Source organism: Halichoeres trimaculatus, unplaced genomic scaffold (genome assembly GCF_033239565.1).
Source record: "Halichoeres trimaculatus isolate MK-OKI-2021-1 unplaced genomic scaffold, fHalTri1.1 fHalTri1_scaffold_14, whole genome shotgun sequence".
Taxonomy (NCBI): Eukaryota; Metazoa; Chordata; class Actinopteri; order Labriformes; family Labridae; genus Halichoeres; species Halichoeres trimaculatus.
The window spans coordinates 21743451-21768674 of NW_027437192.1; the positions used below are offsets into that span (position 1 = coordinate 21743451).

At 40.5% G+C, this 25224-nt stretch overlaps 3 protein-coding genes across 5 annotated transcripts in view; 2 read left to right on the top strand and 1 right to left on the bottom strand.

Moving 5' to 3' along the window:
• dnah3 (dynein axonemal heavy chain 3) overlaps window positions 1–3295 on the bottom strand; it is a 30913-nt gene extending 27618 nt beyond the window's left edge. Inside the window, exons 1-7 of the mRNA XM_074687524.1 lie at window positions 3179–3295; window positions 2993–3098; window positions 1153–1242; window positions 823–1030; window positions 644–689; window positions 392–548; window positions 106–295 (exon numbers count right to left, since the gene is read on the bottom strand). Coding sequence (XP_074543625.1) covers window positions 106–295; window positions 392–548; window positions 644–689; window positions 823–1030; window positions 1153–1242; window positions 2993–3010 — 709 coding nt within the window. The 5' untranslated portion in view covers window positions 3011–3098; window positions 3179–3295. The remainder of the gene's footprint in view (window positions 1–105; window positions 296–391; window positions 549–643; window positions 690–822; window positions 1031–1152; window positions 1243–2992; window positions 3099–3178) is intronic.
• A 1042-nt stretch (window positions 3296–4337) lies between these two features.
• Window positions 4338–9466, top strand: dazl (deleted in azoospermia-like). 2 transcript variants are annotated; one of them, XM_074686953.1, is made up of 10 exons: window positions 4338–4452; window positions 5160–5282; window positions 5571–5662; window positions 6152–6203; window positions 6286–6352; window positions 6469–6608; window positions 6963–7043; window positions 7326–7376; window positions 7768–7837; window positions 8229–9466. In XM_074686953.1, exons 1-9 carry the CDS (start codon window positions 4444–4446, stop codon window positions 7810–7812), a joined length of 660 nt encoding a protein of 219 aa, XP_074543054.1. In that variant the 5' UTR covers window positions 4338–4443; the 3' UTR covers window positions 7813–7837; window positions 8229–9466. The 2 variants fall into 2 exon arrangements, with proteins under 2 accessions (XP_074543054.1, XP_074543055.1); XM_074686954.1 differs by lacking the exon at window positions 7326–7376.
• Window positions 9467–10130: 664 nt separating this feature from the next.
• rftn1a (raftlin, lipid raft linker 1a) overlaps window positions 10131–25224 on the top strand; it is a 45018-nt gene continuing 29924 nt past the window's right edge. For both annotated transcript variants that reach the window (XM_074686470.1, XM_074686471.1), the window contains exons 1-2: window positions 10131–10365; window positions 18869–19020. In XM_074686470.1, coding sequence (XP_074542571.1) covers window positions 18873–19020 — 148 coding nt within the window. In that variant the 5' untranslated portion in view covers window positions 10131–10365; window positions 18869–18872. The remainder of the gene's footprint in view (window positions 10366–18868; window positions 19021–25224) is intronic.

The window sequence follows — 25224 nt, forward strand, 5'->3', positions numbered from 1 at the left end:
TAAACGATCAACAGGTTGAAAGGGATTCATTTTCCAAACAAGGTGTTTGATTACAGAGGATACGGTTAGCCTCTAGGAATCACTGTATGACACACAACTGCATACCTATGCTCTTCTTGAGACTAAAGCAATAATCTCTTTTGACCTCTTCCTCCAAGTTTGCCCTCATTTTCTGGAGGTGTTTACTTTCCATGGTGTCAGGAGGTAGCAAACGGAGAATGTTTGTCATTTGTTGACTGGGATGCGGTGCCAGCACAGAGCTGGGGATACCTTCAGTGATGTAGTACACATACCTCTGTGGGAGTAAAAGTCAGATCAGCTGTCAGAAAACGAGACCATGAAACAACAATCTGTAACAGACTGATCATTTTCTGGGTTCATCTATACTTGCCTCCAGGTCTCTGTCACTAGGCTCTTTCTCAATGGCCTTCATCTTCTCCTCTTCGATTTTCATGACATCCAGCTGCTCTTCAGGACTCATGGGAACACAACTGATTCTTGGTCCGGGCTTTGGTCTTTGTGAGACTGAAGCCTTGGAGAAAGAACCCCTGGGAAAGCATACACGTGTCAGATAAAGCTCCTCCAGGGAAATGTAACACAAGATGAGCAATGATTGAAAGTGTAGCTTTAAATGCCCAACCACCTCCTTCTCGGTGTAATTGCTAGATTCCTTCCAGGAGGGATGAATGCTAAAACCTCATTAAGGTCAAAGCAATCTCAAAGGTTTGTGTTTGCACTGAAATTGCAAAACATAAAGTAAGAGATGTATCTTTCTCAGAAATACAGACCATGGTTTGATTTGAGAGCAGTTTTGAAGGATACAAGGTCTTGCCGATTCTGCCAATGACTGGCAGATGCTGTGTTGTTTGTGCTGGAGCTTTTTGATCTTGAGGTCCTGCGCTCCGAGTCTGTAGTTGTTAGCAATGGACTCACTGGGAGTGCGGTGGTGGCGTTGCTCTTTGAAAGGAACTGCTGGGTAGCATGACTTGGTCTGGAGGATGGGTGGGTAATAGCTGTGCTTCAAGACAATCTTAGAGAAAACAACAGTGGCATTATCGGTAAAATGGTATACAGCACCATTTCTAATATCCATTACTGGTGCGAGCAGAGGTGACAGCCTCTGAACAGGACACAAAAAGGGGAATTTCTTACTTGATATAGCTCTGAAGGCTCTGCATGACAGGGCAAAGGTGGGGGAAATTCTCTTCTCTGACTCCTGTTGTAGATGGAGTCATCCTCCATCTGTAAAAAAGACATATTATGACAGCACCACTACAACTTTAAGCTTATTTCTAATTATCCAAATTGATTAATATATTTTACAAATATTATTTACCCACACATAGGCCATATGGATTTAAAACCTTGAAACATGCAAATCAAGGGCTGAAGTTCTCCAGTACAGGAGCATACATTGTATCCCTCATGACAGGATTTTAAAAAACATGTTTAATCTGTTATATCAAATGTGAGCCCCCTAAATAAAGCCATTTTAGAATAGAATAGAATAGAATAGAATAGAATAGAATAGAATAGAATAGAATAGAATAGAATAGAATGTACTTCATTTATCCCTAAAAGGAAATTCAGGTGTCTGGCAGATGAAATTTCAAAAACCACATAAAACAAGAAATCCAGTTGTCTGGCAGCTCACCTGCCACTGGTTAGAGAGTTATGAGAGACTGATTAAAAAAATCTTTACATCTTTCAGCAGATGTCAAAGGATCTAAGCCTTCTAGAGAAAAAGAGGCGGGTCTGCTTCTTTCTGTAGAGTGCACCTGTGTTAAGGGAACAGGCCAATTTGTTGCCCAGGTGTACATCTATTTGTAGGTTGGCACCACCTCCATGTCCACCCAACAAATGTTAACTGGCTGATGGCAGAGCCTGGATCTTTTGAAATCTACTTTTATTTCCTTTATCTTCAAGGTTTTCAGTAGGAGGAAGTTTCTGTGACTCCAGTCACTGCAGGGGATCAAGTGTGTCTTTGACCTCAAGCCTGCGTAGAAGCAGCTGCTTCAAGGTTCTCGTGATATGTGAAGTGAAGGCCACTGGTCTGTAGCTGTTAAGTTCGGCTGGACATTTAAATATTGGTACCAGTTATTGGAGAAACAGCGTACAGTCTTTGTTGGTATGATTGTGTCTCTACAGAAGTTGATGTACTCAGTAAAACAATCAACCTGTCTGTCTATCTGTTTCTAGCAGTGAATTACAATCTGTGCAGTCAAAGCAGTCCCTTGGAGCCTCACAGGCCTGTGGTGTTCATTTCCTGACTGTGAGGGTAGTTGCTGTCTCAGTACACAGGGTTTGTAACAGGTCTGCAGTAAAACCAGGTCGGGATCTGGCCTGCCAAGGAGCTCTGTAGGTATCTTTGACATTGGTATACAGGCTATCAGGTGTTTTATTTTCTCTGGTTGGACATTTAACAAATTGTAAATCCAGTCAGGTGAGAGGAGAGGCTTAAAAGATTGAAGTCTCCTGGTATTATTATGAGAGCCTCAGAATGTTGAGTCTACCCTGGTAATAGTTTCATGATCACATGGCACTTCAGCAGTTGCATTGGGTGGAATGTACCTAAGCATTGTTTAGATTTGGCATGCTTATAAAAAAAATAATTTGATTGTTATTATATGACTAAAATCTCTTGAAAGGTAGTATGGTGTCATACCAACTGCCAATAGTTTAATGTCTGGACAACACAGCTTCTCTTCGACTGCAGTATAAGCAGGATTACACTATCCCTGATTTACCATTAAAGCCAGTCCCCCACCTTTATCTTGCCACTAGCTTTCGCACCTGTCTGAACACTTCTCCCCATAGACAAATCCATTAATTGTCGACACAAACAGAAAAAAAAGATACAAACTAAAAAAAATTGTATGAAAAACAGAGAAATCACTGAGAGCTGCCATACGTTGACGCTACCAGAAGAAGCGCACCACTCATTTGCCGAGCATAGAGAGTGAATTACCGGTTAAATTGTGTTCAATTTTACCTGCTTCAGCCGGTCCATCTTGTCCAGCCCTCTGACGGTAAAAAGTGGTAGAGGGGAATTAACTGAAATTTTGGACCGAATGAGTGCCACTCACATCCATCTGCAACTTTAAAAATACACAAACATCGTCGCACCATTAGTTAGTCGTAAACATTCAGCAGTTTCCACATTACTTTGTGTCATTACCGTAAGTTCTGTAGAAGTTTAGCTGAACGCAAAGGTGTTAAACCCAAGTTTTTCTTCTGTACATTTGACACAACTTCTTTCAACCACTGAGAGTGGAGTCGCTCTGTGAGAGTGAACCAAACGTAAAAAAGAGCACGTTGCTGTAAACTGAAACACTGCCGAGCTCATCCAGGAACGTCGCTATGGTAACACCAACCACCTTGTTGCTATCAGAAAGGCTAAACTTTGTGGTGGGCGGTGCCACGTAGGCTTGTTCCCTGCAGGTCTACCCTCAGGTCATAAAATCAGTTGTCTAACCACATGCAGAATAGGTATAATCAAAGGAAATTAATAACTTCTGTACATTTAAGTGCTCAGGACCGGAGTGGTGGGTTAATACCATAGACTGCACCATAGACCGTAAAAAAACTGACTGGACTGCACTGTACCTGAAAGCATCTGCCGAGGGCAGGTGTATTTCGCCCTCTGCTGGCTACTGTCCCAAAAATATGTCAACGTGTATCTGTGTGGGTCTTTAACTGGTCTTTAACGATGTATAAATTTGCATGGGGATGAATTCTAGTTGAAACGTATGAAAACTACAGAAAATTGCATTAGAAAATACTTTTCCATACGACATTAAAATAGCACTCAAAAGCCATTCTAACTTTTGATTTCTTTTCCTGAATTGTAGGACCACCAAACCAAAGCTTAGGACAAAAACAAACAAAAAAGAAATAATAATACAAACATAATGAGGGCAGAGCACGCTGAAGTGCATCTTAAAAATCTTAACACACTTTGGATGGGGACAACTGATGTTCTCCAACTGTCTTGTAGCACATGACTTTTGCAAGAAGGTAAAGTATTTCCTTTGGTCAAAAACACTTCCACTTCTATGAAAGCTCGTGTGAAAATTCTTGCATCAATGCAAAAATAAGCTTTAATCATGTTCTTATTATGATTAAGAACTAACTAAATGGTGAGTTAAGAGGGTTTACAGTTGTCAAGACCCCTAGGATAAGCCCGCGGGCACTCATGCAAGCCTGATACATCATACAATCCATTGTCCAAAACAGCCTTGGTGTAAGTTGGCTAATTTTCTCTAACAATGATTTTGAACTTCATTTCAAGTCAAACTTTTGTTTACCTTGTATAGCACCTGATAGGATGTCAGGTAGGTCATGTGGACTGGGCGTGGTTTCGGCTGCTGTTGGTGGGCAGATCGAGAGCGCTCGGCGGCTTTTCTTTGATGGTTTCTGGATCATTTATCAGTTTTTACTAAAATGGATATGGTAAGTTTTAACTACGTTTTCATGCTTTTGTCACAAGTCTAGCTATAGAATCACCGTGTTCATCGGTTTACGCTGTTGTATTAATTGATCAATTCTGTTCCCCGACTATGCTAACCTTACGTAAAGCCAGCTAGCTAGAAAAAACGAGCTAGCCATCGATGATGTGGAACCAGAAAAAAGGCGCACTAGCTCCGAGAAGCTACGTTATTCTAACAGGCGATAGCATGGTTGAAGGAAAAGATGCGTATTAGAAATAGTGAGCCTGTCATCTTGACTTCTTTTGAGTCGATGCCGTTTTCTCACCTCTCGTAGCTTCACTGTGGGGATTTCGTCTCTTTCGGTCTAGCTCCACCAGGCTAATTTTAGTAGTGAACGAAGTTACCCGGGAATTTTTTCGTGCCTGTTTGTTTTGGCAACAAAAAAGTGGAAAAAATATTTTACTGCGTTTACCATTTTAAATGTACAAGTGATTCTGCAATCAATTTTTAAGAGATATTTTTAGCTGAAAATGTTGTGTTATCCCTCCTTAGTATTACTTCTACACCAATGATCAAGGGGGATGTTAGCAGTTTTCACAACATGGAGATGTGCTTCATGCACAAACTTACTTTATTTAAATGCTAAATGAAGTGGATAAGGATTAAGTGAATGATATTCCTTTATTCTCCGTCACGTTCACTAATTGAAACATTTTGTGTTGATGAAAGGATATCCACAAGCCTAAAAGTGGCAACCAGATGACACCTTCCCTGAGGTTGTCCAATGGCTACATCTTACCTGAGGGAAAACTGACGCCCAACGCCATATTTGTTGGTGGGATTGACATGAAGGTAGGACCAGATGTATTTAGCTTCCAATCTGCCAAAACTAAGTCATCACTTACGTACAAAGAGATTATATTTTATGTTTGAAGATTTATTGTCCTGTTATTTGATCTTTTTTTGCAGCAAAGGCTCATCCAAATAAAAATGAGTAATAGAAAATATGTGTTGCAAAAATTGTTGAGAAATGGCTGAGAAGTATTTTCTCTTACAGTTAGTTGAAATTATGATGCAGGACTATACATTTCTCAAGATAACAAAGAACATTTTTGAGTTGAAATAATTTTTAATCTTCAGGTGGATGAAAATGAAATACAGAACTTCTTTACCAGATTTGCCCCTGTGAAGGAAGTTAAGATTATCACCTACCGTGGAGGGATCTGCAAGGGGTGAGTTCAAACTCTCAAGGCCCTCAGGAGCGAGGGTTTTATAACTTTTTAAGATTCATCAGGACTAAGTGATTGTAGCATTTTTTTGACATTGAAATCATCTTTTAAAGAATAGTGTGTACTACATTTTTTTTCTTTTGATGAAGAGTCTAGAAATGGGGTAAAATTTAACATGTCTGTACTTGTGTTTATTTACCCTACTGTTATGTCTTATATCAAGTGAGATATTCATAAACTAATTCTTGTATTAGATCTGAAGTTTTTCCTCCCTATGGAGCTTGTTCTTGTGTATTTGTCAGATTTCTGTGTTAAAGTGAGTGGGTGTAAACTGAAAAACTTTGGAACTACAGTATGAATGTTCATTTGCATATTTCATAACTTTCTGCATGCCCTTTCCCCCTGACTTTGAATTCGATATTGAAAGCTAGTTTGTCTGTTTATATCTTCTGACTTGTTTTTTTTTTTTTTTTTTTTTTTTGCGTTTCATAGGTACGGGTTTGTTTACTTCCACGGAGATGTCAATATTCAGTCAATCATTGACGTAAGCATCGCAGGAACCGGTATAATATATCCAATATTCACCTGTCTGAGGTATTAAGTTAGTGCATGTTTTTATCCTATAGCAACAGATCATTTTTAAAGGCAGGAAACTGAAGCTTGGCCCAGCCATCATGAAAGAAAGGAGCTCACGTATGTATTCAAACACATGCAATGGTAACTTCAGGGGTGTATGTTAGTAGTACAGGGAAAGAGTTTGCCACATATAGTTCATTCAGCTGTCTCACGATTTTAAATTTTTTATCTAGGGTCCACCCCATCACGTTTGGTTGGCCCAGCTCCTTGGATGAACACTGTGCAGTGTTTCTACTGTGCTTGTTGTTCACCCATGGGAGGGGGCATGGCACAACCCTCACCTATCCTTGATGGAGGCAACCCCTACCACCAGGTAACACAAAAGCACAGAGACAACCAGCTAGCAATCTCATTCCATTTTAAATTAAAATCAGCAAGCCAAGTAAACAAACTGTGCAGGAAGGAGCAATTTGGTCATGCTTAGTGACTCTGTGAAATAAAATGATTGTACTGTCTCTGAGGGGAAGTGTCTTCATTAGAACAGCCAAGAACAGAAGTGAAAGGTGGAGGAGAATCCATCAGCTCACCTTCAAACCCCCCCCCCCCCAAAAAAAAAAAAAAAAGTTTCTTCTGCATGTTTAATGAATGTTTAATGAGAATTCAGAAAATACCACCTGTTAAAAATGAGTCATATTCTTTTATTTTTTTCTTCTGGAATTTCTTGCAGCCGTACTCGTACTCAGACTATGGAGGGGTCATGGTCCCACAAATGCAAATGAACTACCCACAGAACGCCTATGCTTACCAGGTACACACACACACACACACACACACACACACACACACACACATATATATGCAAACGCATGCACAGACCAATTAGTCAACAACATCCTGAGCAGGGTTTCCAAGGCACTGCACATATGCTGCTGCAAATGAGTTGCGAGGTTCAGCCTGGCTTGGCCCCACCTGTCCTAGCGGACCACAGCCTCTACAGCCTCCACCTCAACCCCTGTAATCTCCCATAGAGGCAAATCTGGGTTTGTATAATGCCCTCTGTTTGACTGCTGACCCCTCTCCTCACACACAGTATGCTCCTCCTCAGTGGACAGTGGACCAGAGGACACGGCCTGTCAGTCAGGTGACTTCCTGCAGTGGGAGTAGGTTAAGCTGTCAATGTGGTTCAGTTTCAAAGGATTTCAGTTGTGTGTTGCCATTTGAGATGTCAGCTGAAAACTCAGATTGAGGCCTGAATGATTATTCCAGGTTTTATCGTAATGTTAATTTAATTTTTGCTTTCATAATTGATCAGTCTATATGTTACAAATTCTTTTGAAAGGGTAATGTTAATGCAGGCCACTAGATGGTGCTTGTGGACAGTTTTAACAAACACCATGCATTAACAGCTTCTTATGAACCATTCTTTTATTTTTTGCCCATTGCTTGTTAATTTAATATTATTTTTTTAAACTGGTCAATGGTGGTCACTGATGACGGTTTTGATAACTTTTTTTTTGCAATTTTGTTTTTAGAACTTTGTGGACTGCGGAGTCCAGACCTTGCTGACTGTGTTGTAGTTCATGGCCACCGACTCCCTGTCAGGTAAGAAATACTCTAAACAAAAGGTTTAGTACCAGAGTTACAGCAGGTATCATATGGGCTTTGGGAAATGTGATTGAAACTGGGGACAATTTAAACTTCCTGGTCAAGCATCTAGTTAAAAAAAAAACAAAAAAACATTTAGTTTGCCTTCAGTAGCTCATGGCTGTCTTTTTCTGTTGTTGTCTCAGTCAGTTTTCCCCTCCTTTTAGCCATGATGCTCTGCAGCCATGCCCAGCATTAGTCCATTAATTTTCTGTCCTGTGTGTCCCTCTCTGTCATTCTGTTCTTCAGTAAATTAGACATGACTTGTTCTGAATAGGTTTGTAATTGAAAGAGGGAAACGTGATTTACCTGTGATGTGGTTTTCTGCCCTCTGCTCTCCTGGATTCAGGCTGCAGTGAGTCAGGATGCAGACAGGATGACATCTTGATGTGACGGACAGCCACAAGCAGCCTAACTGCCCTCTTCCTCCTCCGAATTCTTTTTTTCCTTTTTCACCTTTAAAGACCCTTTTGTACTTGTTTCTGATCACTGTCACTTCGACCAAAACTGGCAAGAAGCACTGTCTTGTGGTCGGACTGCTTTTAACCCACATGGATCACAGTAGCAGACACACAGGAGGAGCAAAGCACCCTCGCTGACCAGCTGATTCATGGGCTCACAGCCCATGAAAAAAGAAAGACTTTTAAACTCACATTTGTGCCTATTTATTTTTTATGTTTAATTTATTTTTGAAATTATTCTACATGTTTGTTTGTTTGGTTTGGGCATTTTTAGTATCTGCAAGGGGCTTCTGTTCACAAACACTACTTTTATATCTTTAAAGTAACAATGTCTTGAAAGCAATCGGCTTTTAGAGGTTAAAAAAAAATGCTTCTTTAACTCCAACTCAGGTTTAATGCTCCTCTGAGAAATTCATTAACTTGTCCACTACAGCCGCAGAGCTCTTGGTCATTCCATTTGTTTCAAACACTCATTTATTTTGTGCCGGTCTTTTGTTTAATTTGGTGTTGAGTGGGGCGGTAAATGAGTGAGCCTCTTCAGTATCACTGTTTTCTCATCTTGGTTGAACACAAGGCTTTTCAAGTTGAGTTTGTCGGTGTTTTTTTACACACTGATCATCTCTGCCTGAACTATCTGACTGGCAAGGGGTTCACACTGAAAAACGGTCACGGCATTAATTTCTTTTCCTTTCAATCAATTTCTATTTGCAAATGATGGACGTGGTGGAAAGTGAAGTGCTCAGATTGGTACGCATGTTCAGTGTACATAGTTCACTTAAAGCCAGTTGGTTCTTTGAGGGGTTTTATTGAGTAATTGGTGATCTTACACTTCATTTAACTAATATTTGATGACTAGAAATTATTATTTTATATCTGTTCTTTTTGTTTTGTACACTTAAAAGAGCTTTGTGTGATGCGAAACACATTCGGTGGTTTTCTTTCATTTGACCTACTTCTGTGTAGTTCTGCTTGGGCATCAATCTTAGGGTCTCCAGTGCGCAGAAATCTGATTGTATCCATAGAATTAGTTTTGTCCAGAGAGCCTGGGTACTGCACTGTTTGGTTTGTTGTTAATGTTGAGGTGTTGCAGGGTTTGTATAAGAATAAATAAAAGTTTAAATTTGAATACCCTCTCAGCCTGTAAACCTCTGGAGTTATATTAGCATCATTATAAACACTACACTACAGTGCATGGTGCTCTCAGACTGTCATGTTCCCACCTCTCCTGCGCCTCCTGTCAGCCTGTCAGTGGCTGCCGCCCTTCAGTCAGGGTTGGATTCCTTGTCTTCCCTGGCAACAAGCCTATCATCTTTTGGTCACAGAGCGTTTTGTTTTTGTCACAGTCTGGTAGTGTGACTGGGCTCCCCAGGGTGCCCTGTCCTACCCTGCGACCACCCACCAGTCAGCCCCACCCAGTCAGACGTTTCTGAATTATGGATAGGTCTGGATAGCTTCTCATAAAATATGAATTTTGAAAAAGGAGACCAATGAAAAACACAAATACATTTAATATCCACACTGAACTAAAAACTTAAATGACTTGTAGGGCAAACATTTCTACTAACAGTAAGTAGCTTACCTCTGTGGTTACATGTTCACTCTGTCATGAGTCTGCTGACATTTACCCTCTCGGATGATTTTATCAGTGTAAAACCTGTTTTTTCTAGAGTTTCATAGCACCTAACCTGCGCGTTTCAGACGGCAGTGAGGATAGAGGAGTGTACTAAGCTCCCTCTCCTCTCTCCTCTCTGCTCTCCTCTCTCCTCCTCCCTCACACGCGCCGGTGACAGAGAGCCAGACGGAGTGTTCATCACGAGCTGCCCGCGAGCCCCAGCAGCAGCACTAGTCAGCTGTAGTTTTGTAAATGGAGGATTCATGTTTTTCTCCCATTGGGTCACAGTTTATCTAAGCCGTGACGGTGACGGACAGTGAAGACATAAAGAGAGGAGGGACGGACCTCGGCACACACTCAAGTGACAGGAAGATTTCAGTCTCCAAGAACCGAAAGTGGGAACGACTTGCTGGGTGAGTTTAACTTAGTGCTATTTTGTGTTAGCCTGTCTGTCTTGGTGATTTAAAAATGCAAGCTGGCTTTATTAATACATCTGTGGGGAGTTTTTATTTGGTTACCAAACTGATTTAAGAAACAGTAACCATGTGTAACATGGAAAAGCAAACAAGACCATTATATATTAAAAACATTATTAACAAAAAGAATTTACTACTTTCTTAATAAAGAAACTGGTAATAGCTGAGAAACGTCTCAGATGATTTAATAAACTGACAAAATGCTTTTTCTTATTAGAAGCAACAATACAACATCAATGCCAAAAAATTAAAATAATTGATAATTAATCTAATGAAACATGTTATATAGTTTATGTAAAAACCATACTGTAGCATGCACGACTAATTCGTTACAACGCGTTATCTTGCGTGCACAAGGGGCGCCAAAATCAACGCAAACTTTAAGTTCATCACTGGAGCTTTGAAAACTGTTATAGTTGTTACAAAATTAGCTTTGTTGTGCTTTTAAATTATATTTAAAGCCTTGGCTCATGGTGTATTTTTAGAGTTTAGAGCACTCAAAACACTTTAATCAAACCCAAAGACGTGAGGAGGCGGAAGTGCCCTACTGACATCAAGTTTCACGGAATCCTTTCACAATAAAACTCCTGCGACGGAGAGAAATCTGCTTCGTTTAGACTCGACATCTTGCAGCCAGTCATTTGATTTGTGTGATGTTGTGTGCCATTTGTTATCGCGGCGAAACGTAATGAATAAGCCTCTGTGCACAGTGTCACAGGTTGGAGTGAACTCCAGATATGCGTGACGGAGTAAATGTGCCGAGCGCAGATGGAAGAGAGGCGATGGTGTGCGTGTTTGTGTGAGTGCGTGCACGTGCGCAGGCGTTTGATAAGATGTGGTGCGTTAGCGACCTGTCATGTATCATTTCCTGTTCACTAAACTACCGGCGTTAACGGGCAGCAGCAGCAGACAGCCACGTGCTGCTGGGTGAGTAAGGGCAGAGCAGGAGAGAAAGGGGGAAACAGAAACATGTAATTTCAAGCTAGGGTGCACCCACAAATACAGCGGGCATTAATTAGGCACATGGATATGAGGTGCTTACAGTGTAGCTCGGTTATCTATTTGGGAGCATCATTAGCACTGAGTGACATTTAAGTTATCATAAGGCCCAAGATAGTAAACAGTATAGTGACACAAAACTGTTTTATTTCTAAACAACAAAAATACAACCCTAGCCAAATTATTTTTTTAACCTCTCTTCTTAAATAAAGTATGTTAACATAGGCTGAAATGATCAAAATACATACAACTCCGATGTTACAGTACTTTTAATCATGAACTTAATTTCAGCGCACAAGTGTTGGAAGTCATCAGTCATTCTCAGAAATTGATTCAAGTGCTTTAAGAGCCCTCCACATGGTTCAGTAAATTGATGCCCCCCGTCCTAAGAGTCCTCCATTGTTCATAAACTGTTCTTTTTAGAGCAAACCAGGCTCTGCAAGCTACAGCGCGACAGCCCAATACATCAATGTCATAATTTGTTTTTATCCTCCCCATGCAGCCTCATTAAAACACCGTTTGAGGTGATTACTTTGTTGCTTAAGGGAATCGCCCCTCCCAGCAGGCTACTTGACATACTCCAAGTCTGCTCCTTGTCTGTCTCAGCTGCCCCCTCCTCTTCCCCCTCCCCCTCCTCCTCCTCCTCCTCCTCTTCCTCCTTCTCCTTCATTCTGTCCTTGTTTTCCTCCCCTTTCCCCATCATCAGCACATCCCATCATCCTTGGATAGGCTCAAAGTGGTGCTCCAGCCCAGTGGGAGGGAATCCCACTTCCCAGGACTCAGTCTGTCACCTCTAATTTTGAAATTCAGTGAAAGGGACACAATATGGCAAAAGATTAGTGACATCTCCTTGTTTTAGTTTTCGTTGACACAGTGGGAAGTGGAAACAGTGGAAGTGACTTCTTTTAGAGCTAACACGATAAAAACATACTTGATCATAAAGCACACACAAAAGTAAGAATTATTACTTCCAAGGAGCCCATAAAGCTCTGTAGTAGAGAAGAAAGGAGGGCAGTATGAAATTTATTTACTTATACTAGTTATTAATCAAGTTGCTGCTTTAATTTTTTATCTTCTACAGTTAAAGCAGAAAAAATGGTGCTGAAAATCTGAACCTTTTTAGAAGAATTCACCAAAGACCTAACATTAAAAATGTCTGTAGCCCCTTGCCCTTCTGTGTTATTTCACACTCTCCCACGAAAGCACTACTTCTGGTTATTAAGGAACATATTGAGGTAATTATCACAACCTTCAGTGCCACTGTGATCACTTTTAAAACATCAATCGTGCCAGTGCAAATTTATTTTGACCCCTGCATGCTAAGAGTAATATTTTGTTGACACCTCACCTCATTTTGCAACAGCTCTTATCCTGATTAATGCAGATTTGTTATTAACACATTTTATATTAGAGTGTCTGTAAACCACAATGAGGATCCAAACATTAAGATGCTTCATAGGTCATTTTCCTGCACTCATATCATAACAGCAAACAGTAGTGATTGGCTTACTCCTTAAAAGCATGAAACTAAGGTGAGACCTGGACTGTTTAATTAACCAAGTTAATTGTCCTTTTGTTGGCCTGCTGCACAAGTATCTGTTTGCAACTGATAAAAAAAAACTTTCAGATCAAAAGCATCAAGATCATTAAAATGAAAACACCAATTAGATAGTTTATCTACCAGAGAGTAATTTGGAAATATTTCTGCAAAACTTTCTATTACTGTTTTTTTCCACCTTTTAAAGGATAAGTTCGGTTTATACAGCTTTTACATTGTTTATAGAATGAAGTAGAACAAAATACTCACCCAGAAGGCTTTCCTGGTCCAAGCAGTGCTTCGGGAGATATTTAGATCCAAAATCGTGCAGCGGACGTCCGTATAATGGGATCCATTGGGGCATAGACAGCGCAGCTCCTAAAACTGCATTAATCGTCCAAAAACTCGTGTTTTTCACCAATATTCCATCATGGTCCGCTCCGGGCTAGTCCTCTGTTGCAGTCTGTGTCACTCCAGATGGCGCTGTGTGTCTGTACTGACCTCTGAACTGACCAAGAAAGGAATACTCTCTGGAGAGCTGACTCCTTTCTTTGAGGGGCAAACGCAAACAAAGTCTTCATCAGTTCAGAGGTCAGTACAGCCACACAGCGCTGTCTGGAGTGACACAGACTGCAGCAGAGGACTGTCTCGGAGCGGACCATGATGGAATATTGGTGAAAAACACGAGTTTTTGGACGATTAATGCAGTTTTAGGAGCTGCGCTGTCTATGCCCCGATGGATCCCATTATACGGACGTCCGCTGCACGATTTTGGATCTAAATATCTCCCGAAGCACTGCTTGGACCAGGAAAGCCTTCTGGGTGAGTATTTTGTTCTACTTCATTCTATAAACAGTGTAAAAGCTGTATAAACTGAACTTATCCTTTAAAACCAAAGTACTGGACTTGGAAACCCTTTTTAGACATGCTTTAAACTAAAAAAAAAAAAAATTACTCTTTTATATGGGTGGGCTGCATGTGTGCATGCAAACCGGTGATTCACAGAACCTGATGCTGGTCAATGTCAAAATGGTTTGCCAAGTGTGTCTGATGTTAGCAGAGCTAGCACCACCAGCCTTTGGTTCTTCGTGGGGGTTAAGGTCCTTGTGCCTAGTTACACACTGCTGAGGTGAAGTGATGCAATCAGCTGCTATACAACTTTATCTCCATTTTCTAGATTAAAATACCTCAAGACTGTGCCACACCATGACATGCCTTCTCTTATTTGAGCTTGTTTACATCCAGATCGTAAGTGTCCTGGCAGTGGATGGCTATGCTACAGCTCAGACACAGCATATGACCTGCATGTTGAGCTTACAACACTTAAAAATGTGAATAATTTTTTTTAACTGACAAGCCATTCTGGTACAGACCATTGACTGTATAGAGTGGACAGCGTGGCTTTGCCATTTACCATACCGTACAGTTTTGAGGCCCAAATACCCCCGTCACAGGCAGCACCAGAGTCTGCACAGTAGAGGCTTTGAGGTACTCAGAGAGAATCTGAGTGGCGCTGGGTGACAAGAATTATTATTCTTTTCATTCAAAGTCTAATCTCTTCTTGGCTCTCTCCCGACATATTTTACAATCCCCCAAAAGAGTACACAAGAACAGCAGCTGTCAATCATCGTCAAACATCATAACTAATAAAAACTTTTCAGAAAAAAAGAGGACTTGAATACAAAGCAGCCAAATAATATCTTAAAACCACCACAACAATCAGATATGGGAATTTCTATGAGGTGTATTAACTTTTCAAAGTTTGACCACAGCCAATCTGGAATGGCTGGGGAGATGGATTTTTTGACCTATACTGCAGCCAGCCACCAGGGGGAGCAGTTTTTGTGGCGAACTCACTTCGAGTTGAGCAAGAAGACGTCCATTTTTTAACAGTTTAGACTAGCAAAGTTGACAACGTTTTATCATGTAATTGATTCAACGTGTTCAACTCTACTGGCTGCTTGTTAAATTTCTGCAAGAAGTGGGGGTGATCTGCTGTGTGACTGCAGCATGGTAATGATGTTCTTCAGGTTGAGTTTACTCTCTGAGGCGCTTTCACTCTTGTCAGTTCACCGTCTTCAATTGTTGTGTTTGTTTTAAGCAAATGTAATGATATGTTGGATTTTAACACAGAAACGGTCACTGTTACAGGAGCCACCACTCCCACAACAGCATTGACTTGCGAAAGACTTGTTTGATGGAAAAAATCTCCTGCTGTAAGGTACATGTGTTAAGGGTTGGGTAAATAAAACCATCATGATGGTTTCAGTGCTCAAGGTGTAGTTGACATAACCATTGTTGGCTGAATTACTATTTAAATGTATAATTTAAATTAGTATTGGGCTAAACTTTCCCTTTTAGCAGTAGCTGAAGCTGTTGCCACCTGTAACTAAAAGTTTGAATTTTAACTCCAGCTCTGTCAGAGAGCCCCGGAGTTAGTTTAACTATATATACTGTGATTTTTCCCAAACCTGCACCTGCCTGTAACTCTGGCTCTGCAGGGAATGGATCCTGCTCCTTGGAAAGCAGACACCTCCCCCTGAGTGGCACAGGAGGCAGCAGAGCAGCGGCATGGAGCAGACGGATTATGCTCTCTCGTAAATCTGCTGTCATTTCAAAACTCTCCTTTACAAGAGCTTCTCTAATGAGCAGCCCTCTGCTTCTCCCCGTCTGTCTTCCTCTTCACTCCATTCTCTCTTTTTTGCTTCTTTCATGTGTCTCGCTCTCCGTTTTCTGCTGTCACGTCCCTTTTCTGCCTGTTTGTTTGCATGAGAGCAAGTGAAAGATTCTGTTTGAAGTCAACATGTAGAGAAAAAGGCCTGGTATGTAGTGGAAAAAAGGCCTTGAGTCTTGAAGGCATTGGAGTTTCTGCTATATTCCACCCACCGCTGTTTTTCACTCTGCATCTCTTCAAGATCTTTTTCTACAGCTGACAGAAGAACGGTTCATCTGTTAAAACCTTTGTTTTGAAGCTGAACCATTGGTGAGTAATGAGCAGGATGACGTGATGCTGGATCAAACCGTGAAGCTGGAGGCTAGTTAGGATCAGGACTAGGACCAGTCAAATTTTATTTGAGAGCAATAAAGCCAAATGCCACTAGCTAAATGGTAACTGAATTATCTCCAGTCATTATGATATTTTAGCTCTGCATAATGCATTATGCATAGATATGAACAAGTACAATGACTTAATGTGATTTTTTAAGATCATTTGCATGGGGACATGTAGAAATAGCATTAAATAGGAGAGTGGAGGCTTGAAGGGAATCAAATGGAAATAAAAGAGACTCACAGATGGAAGGAGACAACTTTCATTTTATGCCTCTAATTGTCAGAAATCCATTATCATATTCTGACTGTGACAGCCTCCTCCTTCCTCAGCTTCACCACCTGACCCCTTACCATGAGTCCTGTTTAACATACAAACCTCATCCTCCTGTCCCTGTACCAGTCAGAGCGTAGTAAAGCCCAGCCACTGGGAAAATGTTTGGGGAGTGGATCTGCTCTAACTTAGTCATAACCCAGGGCCTGCCTGGCTAGCCGTCTGTCTGGAGACATTGTAACAGTTTTATGGGACTTAACAGGCACAGCAGGGGGGCACTTTCGGCTGCGAAAACTCAGTGAGCCAACAGCCTGAAGGACTGGATGGGTGGAGGGAAGATGGAGGATGGAGAGAGCTGCCAAGAGGGAATGTAGGCAGAGAGTTTGGAAAAACACAATGTAGCAATATAACGTGATCTCAGCAACATAGATTGTACACAAATGGGACTGTGGGTTTATTGATTTGTTTGTCCTCTTTTGTTATTTTGCTTCAGCCATCTGAGTGAATTTCGTGCAGAAGTGACTGTAGATAAATGACAGGATGAATTTACCAAACCTCTGTTGTGATGCACAGGATGCTTTGAAAGATACACTTCTTATGCATCCATTTTTTTTAAGATTGGTGTAATTTTCGAATTAGACATCATTAACTCATTAGGAAAATGTTCAAATAGGTAGTAAATCAACTCTAATGAAAGATTTGAGATGTTTTCTCTTGAATGTTTGTTTAGGTTAGTGGACAGATGTGACAAAAGTGGTCATGAAGGTGGCTTCAAATCCTACAATAGTAGGATTGTCGAGATGCAGTGTGCAATCAGTAAAAAGTTGATAAAGAAATGTGAAACACTGATTTTTAGGAAAAGGTTGAAATAGCAAAACTGAGGATGGATTGAAAGGAAAAGTTACTCTAGGAAGGTCGCAGGCTCTTATAATGAACTGAAGTGGACATGAAATGGCAGAGTGACAAAAATAAATAGTTTCCTGTCACTCCAATCAAAGCCTTTGTGCCAACAGAAGAAGGGAGGTGTCCGAATCAAGGACGACAGACATGGGCTGAGCAGAGGCCGGAGAGAAAAAGGTGATTAAGACAGATTGATGAGATAACGGTATGAGAGTTTAGAAAAGGAAGGTGGTGGAGGGAAGAAGAAGGAGGAGCACTTGCTTCTTATTCTCCACCTAATGTCTCTACCCATTTATCCTCATAATGAAAAAAACCTTTAAGAAAACTTAAAAGAATAAAAGCTTGATTTTCTTTTTTTTTGTTTTGAGGTCTGAAGTTGACAGATGACTCAGTCTTTAGACAGATGATGTTTGAAAATGTATCGTGGGTGTTGCATTTTACAACTTTGTAACCTTTTGAAAAGCACATACCATGCAGCCAAAGCTGCAAACACATGCTCTCTCTCTCTCTCTCACACACACACACACACACACACACACACACACACACACACACACACACACACACACTAAGCTTAATGTTGTCTGTGAGGATCGTTAGACGAGTTAATGTCCGTGCACTTGGCCCATTGGGAGTTACTGTGTCATTCTCCACGCTTCTAAAACAGATACAGAGATACTGACACAGACCTGCCTTTGGGAAAGACATATGCACACACACACACACGCTCACACACACAGATGCGCAGATGCGCACCTCATCATGTGGCTCCTACAAGCCGTGGCAGAAAGGGATATTAAGCAGAACTGTGGTGATGGTTTCTGGGTACTGACACTGTCACATCAGATTAGCTTGACAGCATTTGGCCACACACCTTTTCCTCTTGTCCTTTACCTTTTTCTTCTCGCATCCTCTAACCATCACCCCATCGCTGTGTTTTTGTCCTTTTATCCAAGTCAAATCTTCTGGGTGTAAATTGCTTTTCTGAATTCAGAGAGAAAAGAATATCAAAGGGAAACTTTTATTTGGGAGATGTTTTCTATCACCTAGCCTTGAGGGCGGTGCTGGTCCTTGCCCAATCTGAAAAAGTATTGAAATCAAAGATTTCTGTTCTTCAAGGCTAGCCTTGGTTCAGCATATGAATTTACAAGTAGTAAAACATGCTACCCCTCCTCCTCTGCCCGTTTCCTCTTCCCTCCCTGTCTATCTAGTCTCATGTCGCTTTGCTTGACAGGGCAGGAAATCAGTCTCATTTCTGCTTTAATTCATTCTGATCAAACATGTCGCTCCCAATCAGCCCCATTTGATTAGGAGATGCCCGTATCACAGCCCACCAAGCAGGTAATGGCTGACACTCTCGTATTTCAGCGTTATTAAACTCTGAGTGTGTGTGTGTGTGGGCCTGTGTGTGTGTGCCTGTGTGTGAGGGGAGAGAGGTGGCTGCGCACGCCACCGCTCGAGGTTGCACATGAGCAATAGCATTGAGACTTGTGTGTGAGTACGACACACTCTGCTGAAAGTGCTAATGTGTTCTGTATATTTAGAAACTCTATTTAGAAACTCTATCAATTCCACATCTCCCACTCCAGTCTTTGTTAGCACCCTCCTCCCTTTTTCATTTTTTCCGTGTCTGATCTTTTTTTAATCTTCATTTCTCTCTCCTCTCCTCTCCTTTCTCACAGAGACATGGGGTGCAGGCTTCCTAAGTTACGAAAGGCAGAAGAAAGGCGAAGCCCTGGCAACATCTACTCCACCCTCAGACGTCCTCAGGTGGAGACTAAAGTAGGCGTGTCCTACACCTACCACTTCCTGGATTTCCTGTTGGGAAAAGATGGTATGGATCAGATCTGGGGGGTGCATACTTGAACCAATGAGGGCCTCAGTGTGTCTTTTTCATTGTCAGGCTGAGCTTGTGAAGTTCTGTAAGATCTTAAATTCTTGAGACCAAACCTCTCACACACTTGAATTCTGAAATCGTTCATGTCTTACTAATTATATCAGAAAAACTCTTCTCTGACAAAGTTGTTTGACAAAAAAAATAATCATTGTTGCTGATATTAGATGAGCAGCTCCATAGTTTCAATTGAAAGTGACCAAAGTTGCCCAATAGGCTGAAATCTGTGGTTGAGTTTGTCTTTAATGTATTCTGATCATTAAAACTACTCTCATCAACACTTCAGTTAAAATGCCTGAGCATAAAGTGTGCAATGAGAAATTGTCCTTCAGCCTTGTATAATAACCATCCACAAAACTGCAACGGTTAATATCCAACTGGTGGACATAAATGAACATCCAGAGGCTAAATGGCTGGATTTTTCTCTCAGAGGATGGTGGAGGCCAGAAACAGAGTGAATATTTGTTGCACTGTAAATTCATATTACATGGCAAGAAACATTTCCTCAGTTAAATTCACATTAGAAGTGGATGATAAGAGATGCACAGCGTGGGTCGTCTTAATAGAAAAATACAAACAACAGTACTCAGTGATTTTTTTATAAACTAGTTTAGCTTGTCAGTAGCCTCTGGTGAACCTTGTGTAGTCTTTAAATCAGCACTACAGTGCTCGTAGTTTTTTGGTGCTACTGCTAGGTGTAGCTACTGCTTCCTTATTCGTCTTTAACACATTAACAATATGACGACTATTTGGGTCACTTAAAAGACTTGTAGACTTCTTCCTACTTCTTGTACTTTGTGGTACAAATTGTCATCTTTTTCTCCTCCCCTGAAAACATCCAGTGCAGTTTTGCAGTCTTTGCAGTTAGTAGTTGATGCTGTTGTTCTTCCTCATCAGAGTGACAGATAATGTATATTTTTGATATCAATATATAGTTTACTAGGCTGCGTGTAAAGTGTATCCCTGTTTCGGATGTATCATAAATAGTGCTATCAGGGGATTAAAAAAATTAATCTAATTAATTACAGGATTTGTAATTAATCGCATTTTAATCTCATATCTGCTTAAGGACCCAAAACAAAGAATTTGAATTCCAGGACATTAAAATTACATTAAAAGACATTAAAAACATTTAAAAATAAGGTGAGAATATATACAACACAATTTTAGATAGGCATAAAGAACACAGGAGAAAAGTTTTATGGTTCTATCTATACAAAATCTACACATTCCTGCACCTAAGATAAGCTGATTTGATTTTTAGGAAGGTTTTTGCTTCTGTCACATTTTTACTCGATGTGGACTCAATTATCACTACAATATGAACTTCTATACTTCTATGAGGTCAGGAGAACCAGGGCTAAAGGCTAAAAACTGTGAGGAACTATGTACCATACACTTTATTCAAGTCTTGGATCAAAGAAGAGTGAAGTATTTTCAGTTTTACATGCTCTGAACACACAAACTGTTGCTGATTGGTGCAGAGCAGCCCTAAGCTGAAACATGGCACCAGGAAGATGGAAAGAAATATTCAAAGAATTCTTTACATTTAAATAAAGGACATGTATTGATAATTCAGAGCTTGTTTAATGCAGTAAAGAGTGTAGAATTATCTGGTTTTTTTTTCAGAACTGAGCTAGAGAGAAACAGTTGATTTTCTGCAGATTTTCAAAATGGACGTGCAAATAAACAAGATGTGGACGGCAGTCCCCCAAAAATCCCTCGCTACCCCCCGGCTAAAAGCATGTTGCTGACGTCAAGTGTGAGACATTTAGGGACCGTCGTAAATTTGAAAATCTGACGAGAACACAACTTTTTCCAAGTAGGACAAACGGTTTGTAAATGCCAGACATTTGAAAATGAGTGCGTCTTTGAATGCCCCACGGGTTTGGGATCCAGATCAATCTGCGTTAATTTTTATAACGCGTGTCATTAATCAATCTAATTAACATGTTAAAATGATAGCCCCAATCATAAAGCAACTGTCTGCTTAAACTTCTGCTAATTTTGCTATTGCAATATTATTTTGTCGGTTGTCTGTTTGCAATGTTTTCCTATTGGACCAGTTTAGCCCAGAGGTCAAAACACATAAATGCATGTACAGAGGTTGTAGTCCTTGTAACAGCAGCCACTGCTTCCACTTCCAGACGTCACCCTTTGCTGCAGGCCCCACCATTCCTGTCTCTCTTCTACAGGCCAACTAAATTAAAGGCAGAAATGCCCCAAAAAGAAATATATAAATCCCAGTTTTTCTCAACAGTTGTTACTTTTAGCCACAATAACACATTTTAGCTTATTCTTCTGTTGTCTCTGGATTGTGAACTTGGCTTCATAGTTTTACTGAAAGTCATTCTCTGCCATCTCCTCATGATTCTTGTCCTCATAACAGCATCAGAGCCATAAACAGTTTTAAGAAATGCTGTCTCATTTCCCCTCATTTTTCAAGTTTGTTACTTTTATCTGTCTTAGTATCATGAAACAAAAATTCTGTAAACATTTCAGCATGATTTGTTTTTTAAACAGTGTTTCCAGAGGTTTGTCCTGTTGTTTTAGATGTAGTAGTTGTGCGCTGCTCTGCTCTGTCATTCTGAACTCTGAACGCTCTCCTGTTTGTAGAACAGCCACAGTTGCTTTTCCAACTTTAACCAGTTAAATAAAACGTTTAGGTCAGCATCTTTCTGTAACAGTAACCTATTTTTTTCTTCCTTTGAGTATCTCGAGGGCAAAAAGTGGCTTATGAGCTAAAGCTGTGTCTTTGCTCGGCTCTTGTTGCAGCGAGTTCAAAGAGTTCTCTAATTCACAGATTCAGCTGTATTCTGCCCTCCAACTTCCCCCTGCCTCTCGCTCGCTCGCTCGCGCTGTGACAGTAAACCAAAGCTGGTGCGTGTTCACACGCTGTCTTGGGAACCTCATGTGTTCTTGTGTGAGAATATAGAGAAATTGTGAGTCTGATAACGTGTGGGTGTGTGTTTGTGTGTGCGTTTTGAGAACATTTGATGAGAATCCTCTAGAGGCGTGTAGAGGCTTCTAAAAATACTAATTCTGCCATTGTGTTGGTGTGGACTGTGAGGAGATGGAAGGGAGGGACACAGGGAGGGAACAGAGAGGCGAGGGGGAGAAACAGCAGATATAAAAAAACACCTCCTTTGCCTTATGGCTTAATGTCTCTACAAGCCTGCTCTGTGCTCTCCATCACCCTACAAGCTGAAACAGGTGCGAGGAGCTCACTGAAGTCTTTTTTTGAGGATTTTCTCATGCAACACTGTAACAGACAGCAGGCAGAGCGCCGTAGCCAAGTGACGATGCTTTGGTTGCCAGTCGGCTTCATTTTCAGCCAACGCTGTTATGTTTGGCAAATGAGTTAGGCTCTAGTTCTGGCTGAGAGGGAGATCTGGCAGCTAGGACTGGTGGTGGTGACCAAAACAGACAATAGACATGAGGATTGGAGGATGAGGATCTTCCTTGTTGGTAAAGGCAGAAGGAGATAAGTTGTCTAATCGCATGGGCAGCAGCGACGCACATTGAGATACAAAGACCCCACCACCACCACCACCACTATACACACACTGACACACTGTTCACACACGCAGTGATGGGACGGCAGCTCATTCACGCTCACACAAACACTCCACGGCACTCCTTCAGCAGAGTTAGTGTTATCTTTGAACAGACAGGCAGGTCATTTGTATGGTAAACTCTGTGACGCCACCTGAGCTGCTGAAGATGAGGATACTCTATTTTAGGAAAAACACAGCAGCTGTGAATTGATTGTGTGTGTGTGTGATTGTGTGTGTGTGTGAGTGGGTATATGACACTGCCTCCCTCTCTCCATTTGTGATAGAGAGACCAAGAGAAAGTGAAGGATTCCTGAAGGATTATCTGATTGTTTGTGGAGATTGAGAGACCTCATTCCCAGCAAAGGGATTTATTTGTATTTGTGCGTTTGTGTGTCTGTGTGTGTGTATGGTTGTGTGGGTGTGTGTGAATGTAGGAGGCAGATAGAGGAATCTGTATGTCAGTCCATGACATTGAGGAAACCCACGGTCAAATCCATGCTTTAATTCAATTTGGCCTCCATTAATAATATTATTTCCCTGCCAGCGTGACTTGACGACTCCTACACAGTAATGAAAAACAAATATCTGCTCTGGTGCCCCTCTGAGAAATGTGAGATGAGGACGCTGTTTGTTAATACAACTTGTGTTCTCAGGAAGAAGAGCTTAATGTTCAGGCCCGGAGTGCAGCGTTGTTTCCAACTTGAACTTTGACTATTCAGAGATGAAACTAAAGAGAAAGAACAAGGCTGAAAGCACAGTGTCTGTCTTTGTTTTATGAGCCTGGCTCTAACTGCAGCAAGCAGAAAAATATTTGTGTGTGACCAAGTCGTACTCACGCTGGGTCATACTGACCCGGTGGTTTCCAGGGAGGATGAGGAGATCTTTCAGGCACTGGGCTGACATCAGAGAGTTGGAATAGAGTTTTTTCTCTTTCAAATACAAAAACTTGAATTCAGCCTGATATTTGGTGCTTTTTCAATACTGCTATGACTGAAAACTTATTTAACAGTGGCTGTGTTCACATGCAGACAGTAACACTATATTGTATTATATATTATATATATTATATATATTATATTATATATATTATATATTATATATATTATATATATTATATATATTATATTATATATATTATATATTATATTATATTATATTATATTATATTATATTATATTATATATTATATTATTATATATATATTATATTATATTACTATATTATATATATTCAGAACACTAGCAATAACCCAGCTGTGCACAGCCATTAAAACTAGAACATGTTCTGTGCATGTTCTGTTCGCAAGGAATCTTGGTCTTTTGAGTACAGGAACTCTGCCATGCTGCTGTTGTTACTGCTGCTGCTGTAACCATGGATACAGGAAGACGAAGCGGAAATGACGCGCATTGTGTCATGACATTTTCCACACGTCGAGATGTTCGTGCGTCACTTTTTTGATCAGGATACCATGCAAAAAGGAATAAATTTGATTCCTCACACATGTAAACAGGTTATTCCTAATGTTTCCGAAACTGGAATATTGACCTTTACCTGAATGTTGACTGCATGTAAACATAGACGTTGATTAACAAAAAATCCTATTTCTGGAGATTTTTTCAACTCTGACCAATGTTGGTCTCTCTGCAAGTACCACACTACTGAACCCAAATAAATTTGATTTTGTGGGCTACCTGAAATCCACTGCGTGGTTAGCAACCTTTAATTTATCTATTGAGCTTTTGGCTGAAATTAATGTCATAAAGTGCTTTCATAAAGGTGCCTCAAAAAACAGGTAGTCATAAAAACAGTCAAAGCCAATATTAACAAATAATGTAATTTAAAAGTCAACCACCAGGAGATTAAAAAAACGCATGGTTTAAAGCTACTGTTTTGTTTCTGTTCCTCCTGGAAACTCCTACAGACCAAGCAGTTATCTCACCTCTTATTAGTCAAGTCATTAATTGCTTTGGTTACATTAGGATAAAATTCAGTTTGTTTTACAAACCTCTAAAAAAAATACTCACAGGAGCTTTAAATAGAAATTCTCCTGAAAATTTTCATTCACCTGCTAAACTGTTACGTAAGTCCTAACAGTGAGACTTAGTCTGTTTTGGGAGGACTCCCAGAGGGAGAAAGGTCTAAGTTGTCTTCCCATATTCAGAAATGTACAGTTTGCATGAAGTTGCGTAGCTCTTTCTTATACCATCTCTTACCCAGTTAGACTAGTGCTACCATCCTCTACTGGTCACTTGTTGTCTTAAATTTAGAAGTCTGTCTAACCAAACTAGCACTCTACAATTTACTTGGTTAATATTAAGCCATCATTTTCTTTGAACAGGATGATAGCCAAACATATGGGGAAAAGTATTATAAAGTGATGCAACAGAGCTCCGTCTTCTGATTAATACCTTAACATCATAAATACTTCTTTTATGGTGTACTGGTCACACCAGTGCATGGGGACTGGGGAATTTTAAAAAGAAAGTAAAATTTGTCTCACACAGAATTTTATGGTAAAAAAAAATCAGACAAGGTGCAGCTACAAAAGTAATCTTTAAAAAGATCTCTCTCTTTAGGTAGCTCAGAG